The sequence below is a fragment of the Nicotiana tabacum genome, chromosome 22 (genome assembly GCF_000715075.1).
Source record: "Nicotiana tabacum cultivar K326 chromosome 22, ASM71507v2, whole genome shotgun sequence".
NCBI lineage: Eukaryota > Viridiplantae > Streptophyta > Magnoliopsida > Solanales > Solanaceae > Nicotiana > Nicotiana tabacum.
The window spans coordinates 139,339,956-139,363,164 of NC_134101.1; the positions used below are offsets into that span (position 1 = coordinate 139,339,956).

At 36.8% G+C, this 23,209-nt stretch overlaps 1 protein-coding gene across 2 annotated transcripts; it reads right to left on the bottom strand.

The window, feature by feature from the left end:
* Nucleotides 1-1,255: 1,255 nt before the first annotated feature.
* On the bottom strand, nt 1,256-13,259 carry LOC107801394 (uncharacterized). 2 transcript variants are annotated; one of them, XM_016624724.2, is made up of 14 exons: nt 12,812-13,259; nt 12,062-12,381; nt 10,705-10,879; nt 8,999-9,082; nt 8,678-8,919; nt 8,342-8,558; nt 7,655-7,734; nt 7,303-7,387; nt 4,342-4,473; nt 4,114-4,227; nt 3,996-4,043; nt 3,008-3,092; nt 2,142-2,198; nt 1,256-1,718 (listed from the first exon to the last, which is right to left on the bottom strand). In XM_016624724.2, the coding sequence occupies exons 2-14, from the start codon at nt 12,283-12,285 to the stop codon at nt 1,642-1,644; spliced, it is 1,620 nt and encodes a 539-aa protein (XP_016480210.1). In that variant the 5' UTR covers nt 12,286-12,381; nt 12,812-13,259; the 3' UTR covers nt 1,256-1,641. The 2 variants fall into 2 exon arrangements, with proteins under 2 accessions (XP_016480210.1, XP_075098705.1); XM_075242604.1 differs by having other exon boundaries at nt 12,062-12,401; nt 12,812-13,131.
* Between the last annotated feature and the right edge of the window lie 9,950 nt (nt 13,260-23,209).

Consider the following 23,209-nt stretch of genomic DNA (forward strand, 5'->3'; position numbering starts at 1 on the left):
TGAAAAGCGTATATCAAACAATATAATTAGTAAACAAGACAAGCTTTTGTAACAATATAATTAGTGAACAAGACAAGCTTTTGTATATTCTTTATAGTCAACCCTTTACAATGTGCTCTTATCAGAAAAGTGAAGATCCCTTTTTGTTCTTTATCTCTTCCTATTTATAGGAGATATTTCTAAGAAATTCTAAAAAAATACAACTGAAAAAATATTCAATGGAATACTCCTTCTTTCTCTTCTAAACTTATCCTACCATTACTTTCATACACCCTTTACTTGACTTCGGCACTTATCTTTCTTAAGACGGCTCCTCGTCATTATGCCGTGATCGACTTAATCCTCGACCACGTCCATTTGCAGTTATTAAGTCTAGTCCAAATTTTGACCAATACAATATAGATGCAGAGCTATTGTATTTGGTCACTTACATTGATAGGCTAGCTACCTTATTGGTGAAAACAGCAAAGACCCACCACTTCTTAATTAGAACCATTTTGTGATGCCGTTTTACCAAGCCATTTTGATAATTGTTGAAGAAACGTAACAACGCATTACTTTTCTTTAATCTTAGATTTTGTTCCTACTCAATCTTTACTTATTGTAAAGATGAGCACTGAGTTTTCAAATCACATTTTCCTATGTTTCTTTTTTCGAGTTAGCTTAATGTTAAAAGTGCTAGACAAAAACTGTATCCCATTAATTCTACAATCTACACACTGTTTTTTGTCCTTTAAAAAAATATTATGCTGAAATTGGGGTTGTGTAGTGGATTAGCAATTCCTATTAGTTGGGTTGGGTGATAGATTCAAAAGCCTAAAGACAGTTGATCAAGAATTTTATACTAGTACAAATGAAAAATTGAATCATATCTGAGAATGGTTCTTCAGATTAACCATTGATTCTCGACTTTGTTCTTTGATTTCACCTTTATGAGGGAGATTAGTTAATATGTTTGAAAGAACAAGTTCACCAAATTTTTTACTGTTTTTTTAATAAGAGTAATGCCTTGCAACTCATTGGGTGTAAAATTCTTTAGGAAAAACAATTCCAAATTACCTGCTATAAGAAAGCCAGGCTGTTCTTGTTTAGGAAACTGAAAAAACTTACAGATATTTATTACTACTATTCTCATTTAGGGAATTGAAAAAACTTATTTACAAATATAATTTGTACTAACTCGGCACCCATTGTGATGAAGATCAGTTCGTAGTAGTATAAAATAATGGATCCACCTCTGAGAACTTGGACCACATTAACCACCCAAACTGAACACAGTGAATTTGAATATTCCATTGCTCTATGTTACATTCTTGTTTGGAAACAAGTGAAGAAATAATAGTGTTACAAATCAAAGATGTCAGTTATTACCTCTAAATCTTTGTCTCAGATGAGTAAACAATCAAGAGAGGACTGTTACAAGCAAACTCTAACAATATCATCAGTAGTTTCATATCCAACATAGTTCTTGATATCAGGCTAAATACTTACATCCCTGATTAAATAGCCACTAACCAACTGCCAAAACTCTTTACTTACTCAGTGCTACAAGCGGATTCAAGGAGCTCTCAAAAATTAACTGAAAGATAACCTCAGGGTGGAAAAGCAGCAATTATCCTCATGCTTCTCACAAACTTCAAATCATGGAGGCAAGAGATTCACAAAGCTTCCTTGGGATTGCTGAGAATTAGTTGTATCTGATCCTTCTGACTCGTCCTCTGTTTGAAAAGCAGATGCAGAAACAAGAGATAAAACTGAGTTCTTGTTGTGGAATTCCAAAGAGGAAAAATATAATCTCATAATGTAACTAAAAAGTATTACAATAAAATGAAGCTATGTGTTTCTTTCTGAGTTGGCCAATATCAAAACCGATAATTAAGTAAAAGGTAAGTATGATAAATACTCTCCTCAAGAGAGGAGGTACGTAACTTATACAGACCAAATGGCATCAAGCAAAACCACATCCCCATGCATAACGCATGACAAAATAATAAGGCATAAAACTGTATTCGACGCAGATACTATAGTATTTCAGATGTTCTAAAACAGACTCTAGCAGACAAGAACCAAAAAAATGCACTGGAAGAATCAAGCGAATTAGATATATTCTTTAATAAGGAGACGGGATAGGTCAGTATTACCGAATAGTGCTTTGATTGTTGGTCTCTTTGGCTTGGTATTCTTCTTCTTCAGTTCAGCTGTGAAAAAAATGAGACCTGAAAGTCAGTCACTTTTAACACAGTATTTAACCTTAGAATGAGCTTATAAATCCAATAACTTAACAATCAGCTTGTTTGTGATATCCACTCACCGATGAATACCATAAGCAATTATACAGGATCCAAAAGGGAACCAAAATACTTGACCCAAATGTGTTTAGCTGATTATATTACAACCCGGTCAAAGCTTAATGGGGAAACTTATAATAGAGAATTGTTGAAAGCTCCACAAATGAGCATAAAACTAAACCAATTATCCCTTCCAAGACATTCAAGATGTCGCAGGTTATCAAAGAGTCAATAACTAAGAAAACATGACATGGAACCAGGCATTCCAACCGTTGATCTATGAAAACGCACAGTGGGGCCTTGCTTATGGATAACAACCACAAAGGACAAAACTTTGTTAAAATTACTAGCATCAAATTGTCACAAGGAACACCAAATCCCTCAACATTCTTGTACTCAAAAGGATTAAGCTTCTTTTAGCATAGTAATTTCAAGTTTGGTTCATTGACATAGTCATAAGAATAGAGCAGAGAAAATAGCAACTGGAAGAAGCAAAACAAATGAGGTCTCAGCTATTTAATGTATCTGAATTCAATACCCACTATGCCATTGTCCTTTGATATCATGAAGTTGGATCTGATGTTAGCTTACATAAATGTGATCGAACTCTAGAAAAATATTCACAACCTAGATATTGGACTTCATGAGTTGATCGATCAAACGAGAGAGAGAGAGAGAGAGAGAGAGAGAGAGAGAGAGAGAGAGAGAGAGAGAGAGACCCATCCCAGGCACTTGGTAATCATTCACGATTTCAAAGTTTTTGTATGTGTAACCGACAAAGTTGATGTCCTTGGATGAGAGCATCTGCACAAATGTAGGGTAAGAATAAGATAAAGAGGGAATTAACAAAGTCGAGAAGGAACTATAGGGGTTAGCAAATTAAGAGTACGACAAGAGAAATAATGAAAACAGAAAACCTCGGGAACACCGCTATAGACAAATAGAATACAATAACAACACAAATCCAGCTACAATTTCTAAAGTGAGAATCTCTGATAGGGTGCACCTAAATATCCAATCATGGAGGGTGGCATCTATTTGGGAGCCATAACTTATAACCGGAAACAGAAGAGACTTTCTCCCTAAAGTTTAGGCCTAAACTAGTTTGACCCCTTGCCCTCCCTCTTCTTTCTCACCTTTATCCAGTTTCAGCTGCAAAACTGTGCAACTTCAAGTTTCCCAAAAACTTGCACACACTTAACACATCACTGGTCAACTCGTCAGTGAAGTCTCCGAGACTTTAACAAAAAGGTAAAACTAAGCACCGCTTGAGTATTTCATTTCAATATCCAGCAAAGACATGACTCGGGCATGTCTGCTACATTGTTGAAAGCATCTGAACTTCTCCCCACTGTTTGAATAAGCATGGATCATTGCCCTTCGGAAAAGGTGTCTCAAGCAAGCTTACATTAAAAGCTTCCAGACAAGTTCTCCGTTTAACTTTTTTGTAAATAGCAACTTTGATGTAGATTGCAAAAACTTTTAAGAAAAATGGCTCCAAAGTTAAAGGAAGAAACGAGGGAAAGGTGGAGAACAGATAATTCAAGTACTACAAAAAATAACCAAACTTATTGCACATCAATGAAAATTTACACAACAGGTAGGGTTATTTATGAATATCATTTCTGTATATAATTATGACAGAAATTGTAGTATGCAGAATGTAGAAACAAAATGCAATCCCACATGATGCACCGGAGTAAATACCTTCCTCCAAGGACCAGATCTTGATGCACTCTGAGAATGAGATTCGGACTGCAGAGCCAACAAGAAGATATCAAAAGCGTGAAATAAAATAGCAGAAGAAAACAAGGGATATCAATACCTCTTCGAACTTTTCAAAGTTTTGGGTGTCCAACTCATCATTAACCTCAGGAATGAAGGCAGCGTCCATATGATAGATTCTGTCCCAGTCTATTCCCTTAAACCACGGATGGACCTGATATAGAAACAAAAGATAGAAAAAAGAAGAAGAAAAAACAGGCAATTTACACTTTGCTATTGAACTGTGAAGCTTATAAAAGAACATAGAATAGAACACACCATACAACACCTTTATTTGATCAGCACCATTTGAACCTAGTCTCTGGGTAACGTTGCAAAGAAGTTTGCTTATAAGATCTTTCGCTTCTGGAGATAGCTTTGCTTCCTCCGGAAATTTTAAATGTGATTTCCAGTTTACTATCTGCAGGTACAAGGATAAAATTATACAGATGACAAGATTCTAAGGGTCCTCTTTAAGATTCTTTTTTTCTTTTTTTACTTTCGCAATCATTTGAGGATAATCAAGTATAGAGTTGCTGATAAGATGATGAGATGAATCCTAATTTTTCAGGCAAAAGAAAAAGAAAGGTGGAAAAAGGCTCTCCGGGAAGCCAATAAGAAAAAAAAGTAAAGGACTAAACATAATGTGGAAATAGCTTCTAGAAACAAGCTTAAAAACAAGGAATGACAAAATAGTAGTAGATTGACCACCAGAATGCGCAGAGCATTTCAGATGCCTAGTTATGAATAACGATATGTATGATTACACTACCCAAGCCTCACTCTGGGATTCCATCGTTTATCTTTCTAACCTTTTGCTCCTGCCTCGTTAACCCTTTCTTTTATTTATTTATCCTTTGGAACTATCACATTGAGACAATAATTATGAACGGAGTGGATGAGAAAAACACACTCATTTCCATTCTCCCATTTCTTTATCAACCTTTTTTCTTTTTAAGCTAAATGTTCCTACCATACTAATGTTTCTTTGCCTATTTATATTTTGGATTAAAACTTTCACATCTTCTCTGAAATTAAATAGGCAAAGCAGAAAATTACTATTTAATTATAAATAATGATGAGCTAGCGCATATGATATTGGTAACAATTGACGATTTAATCAAAGAAGAACCATGGTCATTAACTGTGTCAGCCTAAAGAAGCTCATCAAAGTAGCAAATAGTTTTATAAGCCCGTTCATACGATTATGATCAAGAAAAATCAGAAATAGGTGGATCATATTGATGTCGGGAACAGTTGAGGAAAAGCTTAAGTTTCAGTTACTCAGTTCTACATTTATGTCCAGGTACCAGCAGCCTTCCATTTTTTTTTGTCTTTATTTTTTGCTTGGTAATTTTCTTTTCCTTTGCCAACCCCAATCCATCAACACCACATTCTAATTCACCTCACCATCTCTTCCCATCATGCCAATCGCTTTTTCCTTTGTCCTTGTGGAGACTACCATTCTAAAAGATCATAATAGTATTCTAAAATATGGATTAGTCAATCACAAATCTGCAGGGAAGAGAAAGAGGGGAGCTAGATGATCAAACAAATATATTGGAAAAGGGCCAAACATACTCATGTAAAATCAAAAAAGGTTTAAATGTACCCTCTGTTATACTTTGAGTCCATATATACCCCTTGCGTTATACTATTGGTTCAAATATACCCCTTTTCCGTTAAGTTTATCCAAAGTGGACATCCAATCCTACGTGGCACTGACATTTGATGAGGTGGATGCCACATGGCTTGCCATCTCAGCGCCCCTAACCCCATTTTACCCCTCCCTTCTATTTTTTTTTCCATCACTAAAATTTCCTTCCCCTCCACCATTATTGCCACCATTACCGCTACCATGAAAATATTATATTTCAAATTTCAGTCTTTTATATATGGATTAGGGGCGCTGAGGTGGCATGTCATGTGGCATCACTCATCAAATATTAGTGTCGCGTAGGATTGGATGTCTGCCTTGGACAAACTTAACAGAAGAGGGTATATTTGAACCAATAGTATTCCGGCAGGGATATATTTGGACCCAAAGTATAACGAAGGGTATATTTAAACATTTTCTCATAGTACAGGGGCATATTTGGCCCTTTGCCGAACAAATAAAGTAAGTTGAATTCTAGAAACATAAAAAGAAAAATCCTTAGCTCAAAAGTTTAATAGCATTGCATTTTCTCCTTTCTAAACCGTCAAAAATCAAGTGGAAGGGCATCTAGAAGCCATGTTTGCAGTTGAAGTGATTTGAGTCTAAAATTGTTCAAGGACTTAGGTCATATTCTGTAGATTTTTCAAGGTCTTCAAAATTATTTGTCCTAAATGATTAAAGGTTTTCAGCTTAACAAGAGTAAATGGAATTTAATAGCACCAAAAATTATTTAAACATACTTTTGGTACTTAGAAGCCAAAGGAATAAAAACCCGACTTCCAATATATTCATGTTTTTTCTGAATAAGAGATTGTTCACAGTACTCGAAAAACCTCCCCCCTGCCCTCCCCCACAAAATAAAAACAACCCAACTTTTAGTTTCTTCGTGCATTTTCTGAAAGTTTTGTAAAAAGCTGATTTCACATACGAAGAGATCAGTCAAATTAACATTGAAAAGCAGAAAGAGATAAATTACTGCGACAAAGGAGTGATAACGTTTAACTTATTTCAAAAGAAATATGACTAAGAAATATCATTCTCCGACTAGTAGTTCATCAAGATCAACCTATTTCCTCTTTCCTTTTCCCTCCGCCAAAACTCAGACAGAGAAAGTAGGAGGGAAAAAAGTGAAAGAGATGTGGTCGTGGTGAAAGGGCCATTGAGTAAGTTGATGGCAAATGAGTAAATGGAGACACGAGAAAAATGGGAACATGCAAAAGCCCCAGTGACCAGGATAAGTCTTTCAATAACAACAGGATCTTTTAAGGGCAGATAGAGTAGTAGAAACAAATAGCTCAAGGAACAATCCAAGGAGCAAAGTGCGAGCAAAAATTTCACAATTCCAATTCCTGTCTGTCAGCCGTTATATAGAAGATACTGATAAATAAACTGGACTATAAGAAAAGTAAAGCACCAAGCACTGGACTATAAGATACAGATGAAGATAACAATCGGAGGTTTGGATAAAATGATATGAGACCATTGTAGAACCATTCCGATGACGGAAAATAGAAAATAAGGAAATCAAACTAAGGGAAACATAAAGAAGTGAAATTCAATGATGATCGTTAATGGCAGCACTCTGAAGCTCACCTTGCGACATGTTGACATGGGATCATCAGAATAGAAAGGTGGATAACCCACTAGCATTTCATACATAATAGCACCAAGTGACCACCTGAAGAACGAGAGCAATTTATGCCAAATACATGATGATAAATATATAAAGCACATGGATTAAGCCCCCCCCCCCCAAAAAGATACACCTAAAATAATGAAAACTAAAGAGAAGAGGACATGGTAGGCAGGAGCCATGAAAAGGAGCTTTAGAAGCACGCAAAACTGGAGCAACTTAAAACATAAGATCATGTTTTTCAAGAAATTAGCAAAAGCAAAAAAGTGTACTCAAAGAGCGCACCCATATACATGAGAAAACTGTACTAACCAGTCACACTCCATTCCATAACCTTTCTTCAGCAGGACTTCAGGAGCTATATAGTCTGGTGTACCCACTGTAGAATATGCCTGGATTACCCCAATTGAGAAACTTAATTAGATAAAGAGATTGACTTCTTCAACCACACAAAATCAACTCTAAAATGATCCACAGAACCACATAAATTTTGCTACTTAAGTCAGCAGGCTAAGTGGTAAGCAGCATGGTCAGTGTGAGAAAATGTACCTTCGGCCTAACTCAACCCCGAAAACTAGCTCATGAGGTAAGGATTACCCAAGATCAACCAATGTGGTACATTTTAACATTCCCTCTCCCTGCACGCCTAGGATTGGACATCTGAAGCGTGGACAAAATAATATGGGGTCCGAACATTAGGTAAATCAAGAATAAGGATCGGTTTGACGCTGATCCCATGTTAAAAAAATGGACTTTGGGCCTAAATCAACCACAAAAACTAGCTCATGAAATGAGGATCGCCCAAGACCATAGAAGGAGACAACAACTCATTTCCTTAACCAATATGGGACAATTCTAATGATTGTACCAATTCTAATTACTGTTTCAACAACATTACCAACAAAGAATGACATACTGCAATAAGAGGTAAACCAGTGTCTTCTAAAAGAATAAAACAGGAAAGAAGTTCAACCAAAATCCAAATGGGAGGAAACTTACAAGCGTCCTCCTATTTTTCTGCCAGTGTTGTAATTGCTCTTGCTGAGTGCGTTTGGGAGCTGAAGACCCATCATTCCGGGAAGCTCCATGGACACTATCACCCACCGTGAAATCCTTCTCTTCTAGGGTGCTGCAGTCTAAAGGCTTACAAAGTCCAAAATCCGATAGTCTCAAATGACCAAACTTATCCAGCAGCAGGTTATCAGGCTTAATGTCTCTACAGAAAATAAAGCGCAGGGGAAACAAGGTTAGAATATTTAAAGAGGTGAGAGGTCCAGTATGAACTTAGAAATAAAACATAACAAATTGCGTCCAGGCATCAAAAGAAGTTACCACCTGTGTATATAGTTATGTACATGGATAGATTCTATAGCCAAAACAGTCTCAGCAACATAAAATCTGGCTTCATCTTCAGTTAGTGTGTCCTTCCTCATGAGTAGAGTCATCATATCACCACCAGGTAGATATTCCATGATGAGATATAGAAACTCATCATCTTGGAAAGAACAATACAGTTTGACAATGCAATTACTGTCCACCTCTGCGAGCAGGTTCCTTTCTGCTTTTACATGCTCAACCTAATAGTATCCAAAAGCTAAGGACCAGTAAATATAGTAGTAAGAACCATTATGGAACTCTTGTTCATAATCAATGTACCTGTCCTCTACGAAGCATTTCTGATTTCTTAAGCTTTTTCATTGCATATACATGACCAGTTGTTTTTTCTCTACAAACTCTAACCTGCAATGACAAAAAAGCAAAATTGTTCACATTCTTCACTTTTTGAGAAAGGGAAATTCTTATCCACAATTCATGACATCGAGTTCAGAAATATTTAGCTGCTACTACACAGTTAGTTTGAAGGCATAATTCGAGCACTCCAGCATATTCAACAAGTCACTTAGTCTGACTACTACATTTGCAGACAATGGGACAACCTGCTTATATGATGCCATTCCGAAACGGACAAGAAACCACCTAATAGAAATTCACGAGTAGAATCACGACAAACTTGCGACTCATGAGGCAGAGCACTTCCTAGCAGAAAAGTCTATTTTCCAAGCTTTGACAAAAAAATTCTTATGAAACCCGTAGTTTTGATACGAGAAAGGGTGAGAAGAATTGTTTCTATTGGGCCCATACAAAACCTATTTCTAGAGGCAACACCTTATTATATCCAGAAGCACCGCAATTAGCTCACAGGTATTAATTAAAGGGGGAAAAATGGAAATAAAAATCTCAGCTTACACAAGAATAAGAAGTTGTCCATCTATCCATCGATGCCAAAGAAGCCTTAATTAAGAAGCAGAATCATAGGAAAGATTGCGGTGAGAATTTCCTTCTTTTTTTTTTTTTTGAATGAAGTTGTGGTGAGAATTTCCTTATTGTTCATTAGAAGGTCATTAGATTCACACGGAAGCTTCAGATGTCTTTTAGTTTTCATTCTTTACCCAGGGAATGACAAATCACTATATTAGTTAGATTTTATTTCAGTTTGCACCATGGAGCACAGGCCTAAAATCCCTCGCTACTAGTAATTGTAGTGTCCTTAGCTTTGCTCAGCCACTTTGAAACAGTTTATCTGTAATAGATAGTAGCTTTGAAGCTCGTGCCAACTATAATAAATATCTGTATCTCTTAGTGTCTTAGCTAATACTACAGGAGAAAACATCATCAACAAACCATGTTATAAGATGAGGATTACAAGTTTAACACTTCTTGCCATAGAAAAGTTGATGCCAATCAGAGACATGATCCCCAGCAGCGGCAAATAGAGCCCAAAGAAAAGATGGAAAAATCCCAACTTATTACATGAACAAGGTCTAAGAGAGACCCTCTTCCATCCCAGAAATTGATAAAGCACATGATTCTTAAACAGCTCCTCAATTTCAACCTACTTAAAAAGGCACGTACTCACAGTGCTGTTGGTCGCGGTCATGGTTGCCGGTTGTACTACCTTCTTTTTCCTTTAGTAAGTATTGACATGACTAGAGCACATTATTACTATAAACTATAAATACAAATATTATTATCATGAATATCCAAGACCTTAAATGTTGTAGATGTAATCAACAAAATTGTGGATATTCACGCCTTCAATTTTCTCTGGAGTTCATTGCCCGAGGAGAAAAAAGACTTGACAATTCATCATCTACATTCTACGGATAACACGAGGAAATAGAGAGCTGTAAAATTTACTTATTTTGTGTGAGAGTTTTGTGAGAAGTTTTAACATCCACATTCAGAACTAGGTAAAATAAAAAGCTGTGGTTATAGAGGATTGTATTTATAACAGAACAAAATTGTAGAAGAAACCAACTAAGGTGTATACAGGCAATTAGATTTTTCAATAGAGACATTACCTCCCCAAATGCACCTTTCCCAATCATTGTTAATAACTCAAAATCATCAGCACCCATTTTGTGCCTTTGCAGACGCATGTATTCAGTTTCCTTCTTTTCATGAAATTTCAGTAGATTATTTTGATCTTCCTCTGAGACATCACCATCCGCAAGCTTCTTTTCCAGTACCATTCGACTGGCGGCCAAATACAAAAAGGAAAAGAATATATTTCAAAGCACTTGGTAGGGCGGATTATTCGGAAATATCAAGACTATGCAATTCTTAGGCAGATCAAAAAGGTAAAGGGTGTTATTCTTTATATAGAATAACAATTCTGCCAAATCAGGCTAACGAGCAAGACCATGCACCATCTTCTAAAATGAAAGAACGAAAAAAATTAACAGCTAACCAGCAAGACCGTGAACATCTTTGAAAATGAATGAATGAATGAAAGTAGTAACATCTGGATTCTGGGATGAGGCGACACTACAGCCAATCCTACTTATTTCCATCAGTCTCTTCGGTGCATTTGAAGTTGGCTATTTGACTGGCACAATCATAGAGGTAAGTTTGACTAGTTTGCCATGTTTCAATCATACAAGATGCCTTACAAGCACCGCAGACTTTTACCGATGAAACTTTTCCATCTTTTAACTGTCCCTTTTTTATTTTTTGGTCTTACTGAAAAGAAAAGTTAGCTGTGATCAAACCTTTTATCACAATTTGTGAAATCACTGTTGTACTTACTATGCAAACCAACTAACTATAAGCTGAAAAAAGATGGGGTAATAAGAGTATCAGCCATTTGAAAAGATAGGTTAATGTTCACATGAAATATGAAGGAGAGCGATAACAAGATGAAAATAAGAAGACAAGCTGAGGTGAGCATATAGAAAGTAATTTTTGCCACATCGGTGTGACTGGACAATTTCTTGGCTGGAAAAAAAAAATTCCAATAACATGCCTTGTTGTAGATGCTCAAAGAAAAGGCGCCATCTACGCAATATACTGAATATAATATACGGACAAGAAATGATGGTCATGTGTATAGCAATGATTGTGTACAACTACAAGCATAACAAAGCAGATAAAAGTGAGTGTTTTGAAGCAAAACAAGCTTGGATAAGGAAACAACAGTACTTTAGCCAATAGAAAGTATTCCAATCTTTTACCAACCACCGTTCATAATTCATTGAACAGGTTATAACGAAGAATACGGGCTCATGGCAATATGGAAAATGAGAAAATTCACAATGCAAATCTGAACTCATGATACATGAAATGGCTCTCAGAAGAAAAGTGATCTTGAAAGAAGAAGTAAGTTATGAACTAAAGATAACTCATAAAAAGATTATAAAAGCAGCAAGTACGATGTACCGCTCCTTTCTCTCCTGCAAATTTCTCATTTGCTCCTTGTAATGATTCTCAATGTATTGCTTTGCTGCAGCGACTCTCTGCTTCGTAACATTGGAGGCCTCTTCAGCTGACATAGGCTGAGGATCTTCTCTTCCACTACCCATTGTTGAATCTTTCTTCTTGGTCGATGACCTTAAACGATCTCGTGGTTGAAACTTCTGGAACCAACTCCTTGCTGAATCCATCAACTATTGCTCAACTTGAGAAGTTATACATTAGGAGCTCTTGAACTATATACTCGTTGTAAACTGACACTACTCATTCCCCCCAAATTCAGAAACCTAACAAAGTAATAATACAACTACACGGATAAGAACACATTAGGGCATCAATCAAATACAAATTCAGAAACCTAATCAAGAATCAAAAAGATAGAACTTTTAACATAACAGGAGAATGAAATAGGAACAAACTGTTTCAGGTCAAGAGAAATGAATTTATTTTTCATTACTGATTTAATTTTCCACCAAGATCAGGAATTTCCTCAAACAGAAACCGCAATATGGTTAATAAATAAATTAAAAGTTTTTGTTGAGGACCCACATAGATTTGAGCATCAAAATTAAAACCCAATTCAAGTATATATATTATAATACAAGTTGCACACATGATTAAGCAATCACATCTGAAAAAGAAAAAAAAGAACAAAGAACCAAACTGCAAAATAATAACTATGAGCACCAAATCAAAAGGCGAGGAAAATAGGCTTACCACCAAATAATTATGCTGCAGAGATACTGTAATCCGATTGAACGAATAGGGGTGATGCTATATATATAATATATAATAATGCATATAGCATAAAATACAGGAAGATGGAGGTTTACAAGATCGTTATGTACAGATTATTTTAATACTAATTAAAATATGGAATCAGTAAAAAAAGAAGAATATAAATTCTATTTTTGAGTTTGTATGTACAAAGTTAAAAGAGAGACAAAGAGAGAGTTAAAGCGGCATTTTCGCTGGTTGGAAGTGGTTTGGAAGCTCCTACGGGACAGTCTTTTTCTCTCTATTGCTCCATCATCGATTCCCTCCCTTGTTTCGCCCGCCTTCTATATTTATACCCAATTCTTCTCCAATTTCCTCCCTTGTTATCCCAAAGCTCCACTCTAAGGAATGAAGGGAAAAACTCGTCAACTCATTTTGATTTTGTGGCTTTTTATAAATTTGTTTTGAGTCTTTTTCTACTCATAAAAAATTTACTTTTATACATAAAAATCTAAATTATAAAGGGGCATAAGGTACAAATAGCACCTCAAGATGTTTACATTAATATATCATAATTAAATGATTGGATAGACAGAAAATATGTGTTAATTAAGTATGATTAAGTGATATATGTAAATATCAGGGTATGTATACGTTTTTTTTAAATCAAATGTAGTTCTCCGGTTTCCCCTCTTTTTAAATCCCAAAAAATAAATTGACGTATATTTTTTATTAGAAGCTCTACTCTAAGGAATGAACGAAACTCACCGTGCCTAATATTTACACTAAATTCATCAAATTATCATAGTTAATTCATTAAATAGAACTAAAAATTTATATTAATTAATTATGATTAAAAGATAGCAACGTATATAAACTTACCAGCTGATTTTATATCATCAAATTTCTTTTGGTTCCACACTTAGCATAACCTTTCCCAGTTAAAAAAGTGCCTCGAGTAAGTATTGCCCAATTTGTGCGTATATTCTCTTAGGGCAACTAAATAAAATAAAGTACCTATGTTGATTATTGTGACAAAATAGAGGTCTTAAAATCTCGAGAATAAGTCCCTATCAAATATATGAGATTGCTAAAGATCCAAAGACGTGTGTGCTCGTAGTACCATTCCTATCAAATCTAAATCCAAGTCTCCAGTCCCAAAACTATTTCTCTTCTCAATACAATTTTGCAAAATTGATGTATTAATAATAGAGTTGACTAACAATAGTGCCACATGGGTGCGTGTAAGCATGTTATCGGCATGGGTGTACATAAATCGAGTTGGTTCGATTTTGTCGGGATTTTCGGATTTTTTTGTTACATGAATGTTATTTCAATCTTACTTTATTAAATTTTTTATAAGTAAATATATGTTTAGTAAAAATTGAAAAATTGACAAATATATGATCTATTAAAATATTTTTATGGAAGAATTTTGTTAATAGCATATGATAGTTACTTTTTTCGCCTGACAATAATTTTTCGTTGATGTATACTTTCAAGGTTAAAAGAATTTACTAATTAAACATGAAAATCAATATGATACCTAATTAATGATATGTTCTATTTAATTTTAGATTGTCGAATCAAATTCGAAAAAGATATAAAAATTTAATAAATCTTGACATATGAACACATAGCAATAAAGAGATTGACGTATTTCAGTAACACTTGATAAGAAAGCGAACATATAACCTATTACTTAGGTTAATAAAAATGGAGTACTTCATATTCTATTAAATACTACATCACATAAGGGAATCCCAAATATTTTTAGAATTTTTGTAAAGAAAATTCTATATAAAGTCTTAAAAGTATATATAAAAATTATATATTTATATATCGGTTTGGTTCAGATTTTTTACACAATACCAAATCAAATCAAACCAAACTTAGTGGGATTTTTTAATTGGTTTGATTTGATTTTTCGGTTTAATGCGATTTGTACACCCCTAGTTACCACTAACCATACTGAAATTTAGTATTTGAATTCAAGTAGATATTGAAATATTAGTTTGAAGGTTATATTTAGTGCGAGTATTAATTTTCACTCAAAAATCTTTAATATTCACAAATATTTTTTTTCAAGTGAATTACGTTCATATTCAAACACAATAATTCCCGCAAAAATTTCAACTTCAAATACTCCTTTATTCCTTTTTCAGTTTCAACTCACATATTGCCCTAACAGTAAGGATCCGTTTGGCCATAGATTTTATCAAAATAAACTTGGGTTTTATTTTGGAAAACACATGTTAGGCCATAGATTTTGCTTATATTTTGGCAAAATCCCAAATCCATTGGACCAAAATCTTTACAAACACTAAGGACCCGTTTGGCCATAAATTTTGCCCATATTTGGCAAAATTCCAAATCCCAAATCTCAAAATCACCCCAATTGCTGATTTTGGGCCAAAATCCCAAAACTTGGGAATTATATACATGTTTTTCCAAAATAAAGTTGGGAAATATGTTTGAAAACATATGTCCAAAGACATTTTCATCTTCAAACCAAATTTCACCCAAATCAGATTTTTCAAAACAAATTTGGGAATCTATGGCCAAACGCTAGCTAATAATATACATGTTTTTCCAAAATAAATTTGGAAAATATGTTTTGAAAACGTATGTCCAAAAACATTTTCATCTTTAAACCAAACTTCACCCAAATCAGATTTTTCAAAACAAATTTGGAAATCTATGGTCAAACGCTAGCTAAATGTTTTTTTTTTTCTTCCAAATACTATGTTAATCTATAATCTAAACTAGAAAAGAAAAAGAAAACAAAAAGGTAAGTCCCAACAGTTTAGGAGGTAGAAGTAACTCTTTTGAAATGTAAGCAGACAATGAGAATCTAAACAAGAATAGAAGGCATAGAAGCCAATCTTTGTCAGTAGGTACAGGACAACGACGACACACAAGGAAATGGACACACACAAACAAAAAAATCAACTCCAACAGTTCGATGTTTCATTCAACTTTGAACTTTGATTTTGTCCGCAGTCACATGGTACATATATTTTCTTTTTATAGTCTTTTTGTTAGGCTTTTGATGGATGAAGTTCTCTCCTTTTTTAAGGAAAGAAAAGTGAAAATAAAACGACAAATCATCAGCAAATAGTAGAATTATTCGATATTTTCTTAATGAAAAATAACAAATACTCAATAAATTAGTTGAGGCCAAACACTACGGTTATTAAACAATTGTAAGCAAAGGCGTTGGAGATATTTGTTTGGGGTCCCCGGGGCCATGGAGGTATACAGCGGAAGAAGCACGACTATGCAACAATTGATTAGACAATGACAAAGGAGAGAGAGCCTGCTTTCTGTGTACGCCCAGGCTATTTTGGTATCGGCCAGCAATCAATCGCATTCACCACCTAATTTTTCTCTACATTGGCAATCTTGGAGAGGCCGGAATCATTTTGTTGTCTTTCTGGACAGAAGGTATACAAAGAGGTGTAAAAAAAAAGTTACATTTATATATATAACGCCAAATTACACCACGCTATACCTTAACGATAACTTTTGCCGCTAAGGTATAGCGTGGTGTAATTTGGCGTTATATATACTGACATTTACTGGCACAGGTATAGTGTGCTGTATTTTCACGCTATACCCCTAATTATGGGCCCACCAATAATTGAAATATGTATAGCGTATATTCAAAGAGCGCTATACATCAAAAATTTCAACCCCCGGGCTCGCACATTTCCTATATAAAGGTCATTAGGATTTTAGGAAAATTCATTCACAAAAGATTCATCCCATTCAATCTTTTCTTGTCATTAAATTTTCAAGTATTTTTTTGTAATGTCTGAAGAGCGTAGAATAAGAGTTTTATTATGTGAGGGGGGGAGGGGGGTGAGGTTGTGACGAAGAATAACTCAGTAAGGTATAGTTATCTCCACGGGGTCATGTTAGATTACCACTTACAATGGAGTACAATAAATTGATATCGTTGTTATGCAAAAAAATGAGTGTGAGGAAACACCGAGTGATACTTAAAGTAACCAGAAGATATCGGTATTTCGTCACTCCGCAAGAGCATGCTTTTTACTCGGAGTTAAACATCTACGATGATGAAACTTTGAGGGATTTTCTGAGGACTCCGGATGAATACCAGGAATTTCTTGTAATCAAAATGTTGGATATGTATGTCAAGGTCGAAGATGTTCCCAACAATGAGGTTACCGGACAGGTTCCGGATAACGCCTAGTCATCGGGTGGTTATTCGGGAGCAGTTTTTGCCGGACAGGTTCCGGATGAAAGAGTTTTCCTTGATTTGAATTTATCACCCCTGCTTTTCCTAATTCACAAGACGAGTGGTAAACTTTAATTTTCCTTTGTGTTACGATTCTACATTTTTGTTGTATTGAATTCGTATTAATGCTCATACATTTAACAGGGGTACCGACCGGATATGAATTTTATAATTATGAACCCAAGCATAGTTTTGGTGTGTTGGATCATGGTGGTCCATCCGGTAGTCATCACCTAAATGAAAATGTCCATCATGGAATTTCATCACATTACGACTTGTAAGTGAAGTGATATAGCTATATGGAAAGTATTTATTAATTTCAGTAGCTTATTATTTTGTTGATTGTGCAATGAAAACGAGCAAGTTGAACCACATGTACTCACTCAATTGCCCGAAGACGACATATTAAATCGGGATCTGGCAGATGCAGAGAGTGAGGAAGAGAACAGTGATTACGACAACAATGCTGATGAATCTGGAGACAATACACCCTTTCCTCGTGAGGATGGTGATGAGGAGGGTGAGAAGGAAGGACCTGATTCGACCAGAGAGTATGCTCCACCCCCCACCCCCTAGACGAAGTGTGTACGAGTCCCAAGTGTAGTTTCATTCAAGGGAGACTCCTTACCTTGATAACTTGACAAGCATGAATGTGGAAGCTCTGAGAAGGGATTTTGATGAAATTCGGACAGCAGTGTGGGATGAGTCTAGACCAACGGTGCTGGCAAAGGGCATGCTTTTTCCTGATAAAGCGCGCGTAAGTAGGGCTTGTAAAATGCACAACGTAAAAGAGTGTCGTGAGATTACGGTATGGGAGTCAAGTCCGGTTGTATACAAGGTTGTTTGTCGCAAGTGGTTTTGGCCATGTCATTGGATGTTGCGTGCGAGCAAGAAGAAGACAGGTCTGTGGAAAGTGGGTAAATACATTCCCACCCACACATGCGAAATGGACACATTCAACGGGAATCACTTCAACTTGGATATTGACTTGATTTCTTTTGTCCTTATTCCACACATCGAAGCGTCCATAAGGTATAAAATCAAAGATTGCATTACATCAGTCCACCAGGAACATGGCCATACCATTACTAAAATAAAGGCATATCTTGGGCGCAAATGAGCGTTTGAAATAGTCTATGGTAACTGGAATAAGTCATTTGCAGCTCTGCCCAGGTACATGGCCGCACTGCAGCACTTTAACCCTGGAACAGTTGTTGAATGGAAGCTTGAGCGGAGTCCGGGTACACCAGAATATATATTTAATTACGTGTTCTTGGCGTTTAAACCAGCAATTGATGGTTTTTGGCATTGTCGGCCTGTAATATCCATAGACGGCACTCATGTCTATGGAAAGTACGATATCAAGTTATGATAGTTGTGGCAGTAGATGCTAATGGACAGATATTTCCTCTAGCTTTTGCTATTTGTGCTAATAAAAGCCAAGAGACGTGGACGCTGTTTTTGAACCACTTGAAAGAGCACGTTGTCAAAAAACGTTCTGGTATTTGTCTAATATCTGATCGGCACAGTGGTATCTTAAGTTTTGTGGAAAACTTACCTGCATGGCAAGAACCTTATGCCTACCACCATTACTGTGTGAGGCACTTTAAAGCCAATTTCCAGAAGGCATATCCCAACAAGGATCTGCATGATTTGATGTGGATGACAGCAACAGACCACCAATAGCATAAATTTCGGAGGCACATGGAATCTATCAGGCAAGAAGAGGAGGTAGCCTATCGTTGGTTAATGCGACATGACCCTGAAAAGTGGACTTTGCATGCGGATGGTGGCAGACGTTGGGGAACTCTGACTACAAATGTGTCAGAGTCTTTCAACGGGTTATTGAAGTCGGCAAGAGGATTGCCTGTCACGACCATGGTGCGGATGTTGTTCAAGTAGATGGCGGAGAGGTTTGTTGAGAGGTCTGTAGCTGCAACATCATTGATGGAAAGGGGTGTTGATTTTATGCCAGTGCCGATAAAGAGATTTGAGAGATACAGATGGCGAGCACATTGGCATTCATTTTTGCAGTATGATAACGAAAGAAATGTTTTTGAAGTTCGCACCGCTATCCATCGAAATCAGGGGAATAATGTACATACTGTAAATGAATCTACAAGGTTATGCTCTTGTGGGAAATAGTTCATCTACCACATGCCTTGCTCACGTGCCATCAAGTGCTTTCAAAAAGTTGGTTTAGGTATAACCAACTATGTTGATCAACAATATAGTGTTGCGAAGTACCTAAACACATATAGTGGGCAGTTGCAGTCAGTGGAGGCTGAGCATTATTTGCTGCCTGAGCCATTTAAAATGGCGTGTAACAAGTCCTATTTGCGTCGAATACAGAAGAGAACGCGTATACGAAACCAAAGGGATGTTAGTGATATTGTTTATGCGCACAAATGTGGTATATGCTCGCAAATAGGACACGACCGTCGAAAATGTCCTTTGGGTGGCAATAGTAATCACGCTTGTGGTGGGTGTTCTTTATTGTGCCTAATTATCAATGAGTTTATGTTGTAATATTTAGTTGTTTTGTTTATGTTGCAAGATTTATAAAATAAAATTATGTTTGTTAATTATGAGTTGAACTTTTCCATTTCAATTTTGTTAATGATAATTAAAAAAAATTATATATTCGGAAGAACTTGAAACAACATTGAAATTTTATAAAGCTGATTAATTTAATGTTAATTATGTTTGTTATTTTATTTATATGTGTTGTCTTGTCGAACTGAAAAAGCTGTCCAACTGACATAAAGTTGATTCGTACCCGTCAGAACCTTTAACACGCAATACGCGGTTAAATACTACGTTATGTGTATATATAGAGCGGTGAAATAATACGTTATATGTGTTGTCTTGTCGAACTAAAAAAGTTGCCCAACTGACATAAAGTTGATTCGTACCCCGTCAGAACCTTTAACATGTAAAGCATAGCGCGGTCAAATACTACGTTATGCATATATATAAAGCGGTGAAATAATACGTTACATGTGTTGTCTCGTCAAATTGAAAAAGCTTTCCAACTGACATAAAGTTGTTACGTACCCGTCAGAACATTTAACACGCAAAGCATAGCGCGGTCAAATACTACGTTATGCGTATATATAGAGCGGTGAAATACTACGTTATGTGTATTGTCTTGCCTATAAATAACGGGCTCATTCTAGTTATTTTCTGCGGTCAACAATAACTTAAAGCAAGTTTTTTTAACGCACAAATGTCTCAACCTCTTTATGTACCTATATGCAAGTGTGGAAAAAAAAATGCATGATGCAAAGTTGTTGGGATAATGGTGAAGCTGGATGCCGCTACTGGGAATGTTTGAACAAGTTTTATAAGGTTCCCGGCGAACCTATTTGCGATCTTGAGGTATGGATTGATGAACCATGTTATCAGGAATACTACAAAGAATTATTGAACAATCTTAATTATTTGTGTTTAAAACAGTGGGAACGTGAAAAAAAAACATAAAAGAGAGGTTGTGGAGTTGAAAGCGAAACATAAAAAGGTAGAAGAAGAAAAAAAGAAGCTCGAAGAACAATTTAAGTGGTTGGAACAGAAAATAATGGGCGACAGTGACTAAACTTTGACATGTGTGTGTTTAGTGTATCGCTTTATCTTTATGTTTCATGTGTCGTGTATTTTTATTAGTTGCATTGACTTTTAATTATGTTAAGTTGCTATGTTTGTGTTTGTGTTTGTCTTGTAGTATTAAACTAAATTAGTTGTAATGAACTTTATTTTTATTAATTGGAATGGAATTTAAGTGTTTGTGTTGTAGTACAAAACTAACTAATGAACGGAAAATTAAAAAAGTAATGCGCATATTATATAAAAATTGTTGTTAATGTATATACAAAGATATTATTTACATCAAAAAGATAAACACAAGAAAATCAATGTGTTCCGCATCCAGTGTGCTTCAACGCAGCCGCTGGCTTGAGGCGCATCCCATCCCGCCTGGGTACGCTATCGGGATCGTCATCATCAAGTCGCCTCCTAATAGCCGGATGCGCCGCATCATGAACATCAGTGGTGCTGACATGATCAATAAAAGGGGTCGCCTAGAAACCTATATAAAAATAGATAGCTCAATATAGCAAAGTATATAATAAGTCACAATAATTTAAAGTGTCTTACCACGATATCGTCGGGCTCCTGAATGTAATCATCTGTTGCAGCCATGTTAGCATCACGTTCAACCTTAAAAAGGAAATTAATAAAGACAAATTGTAATTCAATACAAAGAAAACCATACCTGTGCCTGTGATGATGAACCATAACTCAACCGCCTCCCACTATGTAAATCTCGGGTCGACCGGTCCTTAGCAACAGTAGACGGGCCTGGAAAGTATGTATCCCAATCGACTCTAGAAAGGTCCGTGCCCGTGATCAATAATTGACCTGACGCGGTCACCTGCGAAGTCCCTAGAGTGAGATTCATCCCAAGGCTGTATGACAGCATGTCCATCTTATGTAGGCCACCCGACAGATCAGCAACAACATCATCAGCAGGGGCCTCAACGCCCCCTTGCTGGGGACCACCTCCTCTCCGCCTACCGCCACATCGTCCGGCACCCCCGCCTCATCGGACACCACCACCTCGTCGGGAACCACCACCTCGTGCCACACCAGGGCCTGCTCGTAATCCTTTGGCTCCACATAATCAGGCATGTGTGCCAAACGCTGATCCTCCCGGGCTTTCTGTAGTGTCGGGGCAGCCAACTCTACAAATCGATGGTTGTAATCGTGCAAGGCGGCGTCAGGATCGCCGACATAATCCTGCATCTACAGTTCTATCTGATAGACTGTATGTAGTCCAATAGCATGCAAAATGTATAAAATATAAACTACATACATTGTGCTAAGTTACAATTATATAATTAATAATAACAGAAAACATACCAGGGCCTCGTGTCGCCCAACGTATGGAACGTACCGACCGCCAACCTGATGAATAGGGTTCCCGATAAAAAGTCGGGTAACGTGGTGGTACCAGGACATATACCCCTCAATAGCCGCCTCCTGGGTCTGTGTAGGTGGGGGCCAGAATCATCTGATCTCGCTGGTCCCAAATATGGATCTGCCCCGTTAACCATGCCATAAATGCGTCGTCCCCCCTGCAACGATCATCCCTCTGATAATGTCTTGGTCCCATATAGGCCCCCTCGGTATATACTGCAGGTGGCCAAACTGGCGAAGTACCCGCTCTGAGGCACGATGCTCCGCAATATCGAGGCATATGAGCAGGGCAGAAGTGCTCCAAATCAATCGGCTGGCCCAGCAATAAGCTGGTCGGCCAGCTATCAAATCACTGTTGTACTGCGTCCAGATGAACTATCAAATAAGAACACAAAACGTGAGTATGCGCAACACTAAGTTAATCTATACCAGGTAAGTTTAGGTACATATTTACCTGTGCGCCTTCCAGTAGATCCAACACATCCCTGCAGAGGGGGAGATTATGATGAGAATCATACTCTCGTGAAAGTGTACATCGGAGAATCCACCTCTTGGCTAGAGGGAGTTCTGGAAGTGCTACATTAGGAGGTAATTATAGTAGAGGTGGCTAAAACTGCAAGAACCGCTCCCAGGCCCAAACCTAACATAGAAAGTTGACGTCAGGTTTAAGATAAATTCTAACTAGGTAGAGTTGGAACTGATAAACAGATTATTCGAATATGTTGTCACCTGTAGAAGCGCCAGAAAATCACAAACATCTCTTTGAGTGCCCATGCTCGCCCGGCACATACTCCTGTACATGTAGGCGAGAACAACATCACCCCACCTGTAATAGGGTAACTCATCTAGCAGCTGAACATGATGAAGAAATCTCAGGCTGACTAGGTTCCCCGAAGTATTCGGGAACAAGACCTCTCCAAATAGAAAAAGCTACAACAACCTCGTATACCGGGTAATATGTACCTACTATGTATAATCGGTGATAATGGGGTGGAGTACCTCCAGGTACTGTCTAATAGGGGTCAAAGACAATCGACTAGCACCCGACAAAAATATCTCGTCCTGTGGCCTGAAACCCGTGAGTTCCTGCAGCATGTCCCAATAATCATCGCGCGACATAGATCTCATAGCAATAGGCAGTGAAACGGGCATGCCATCAA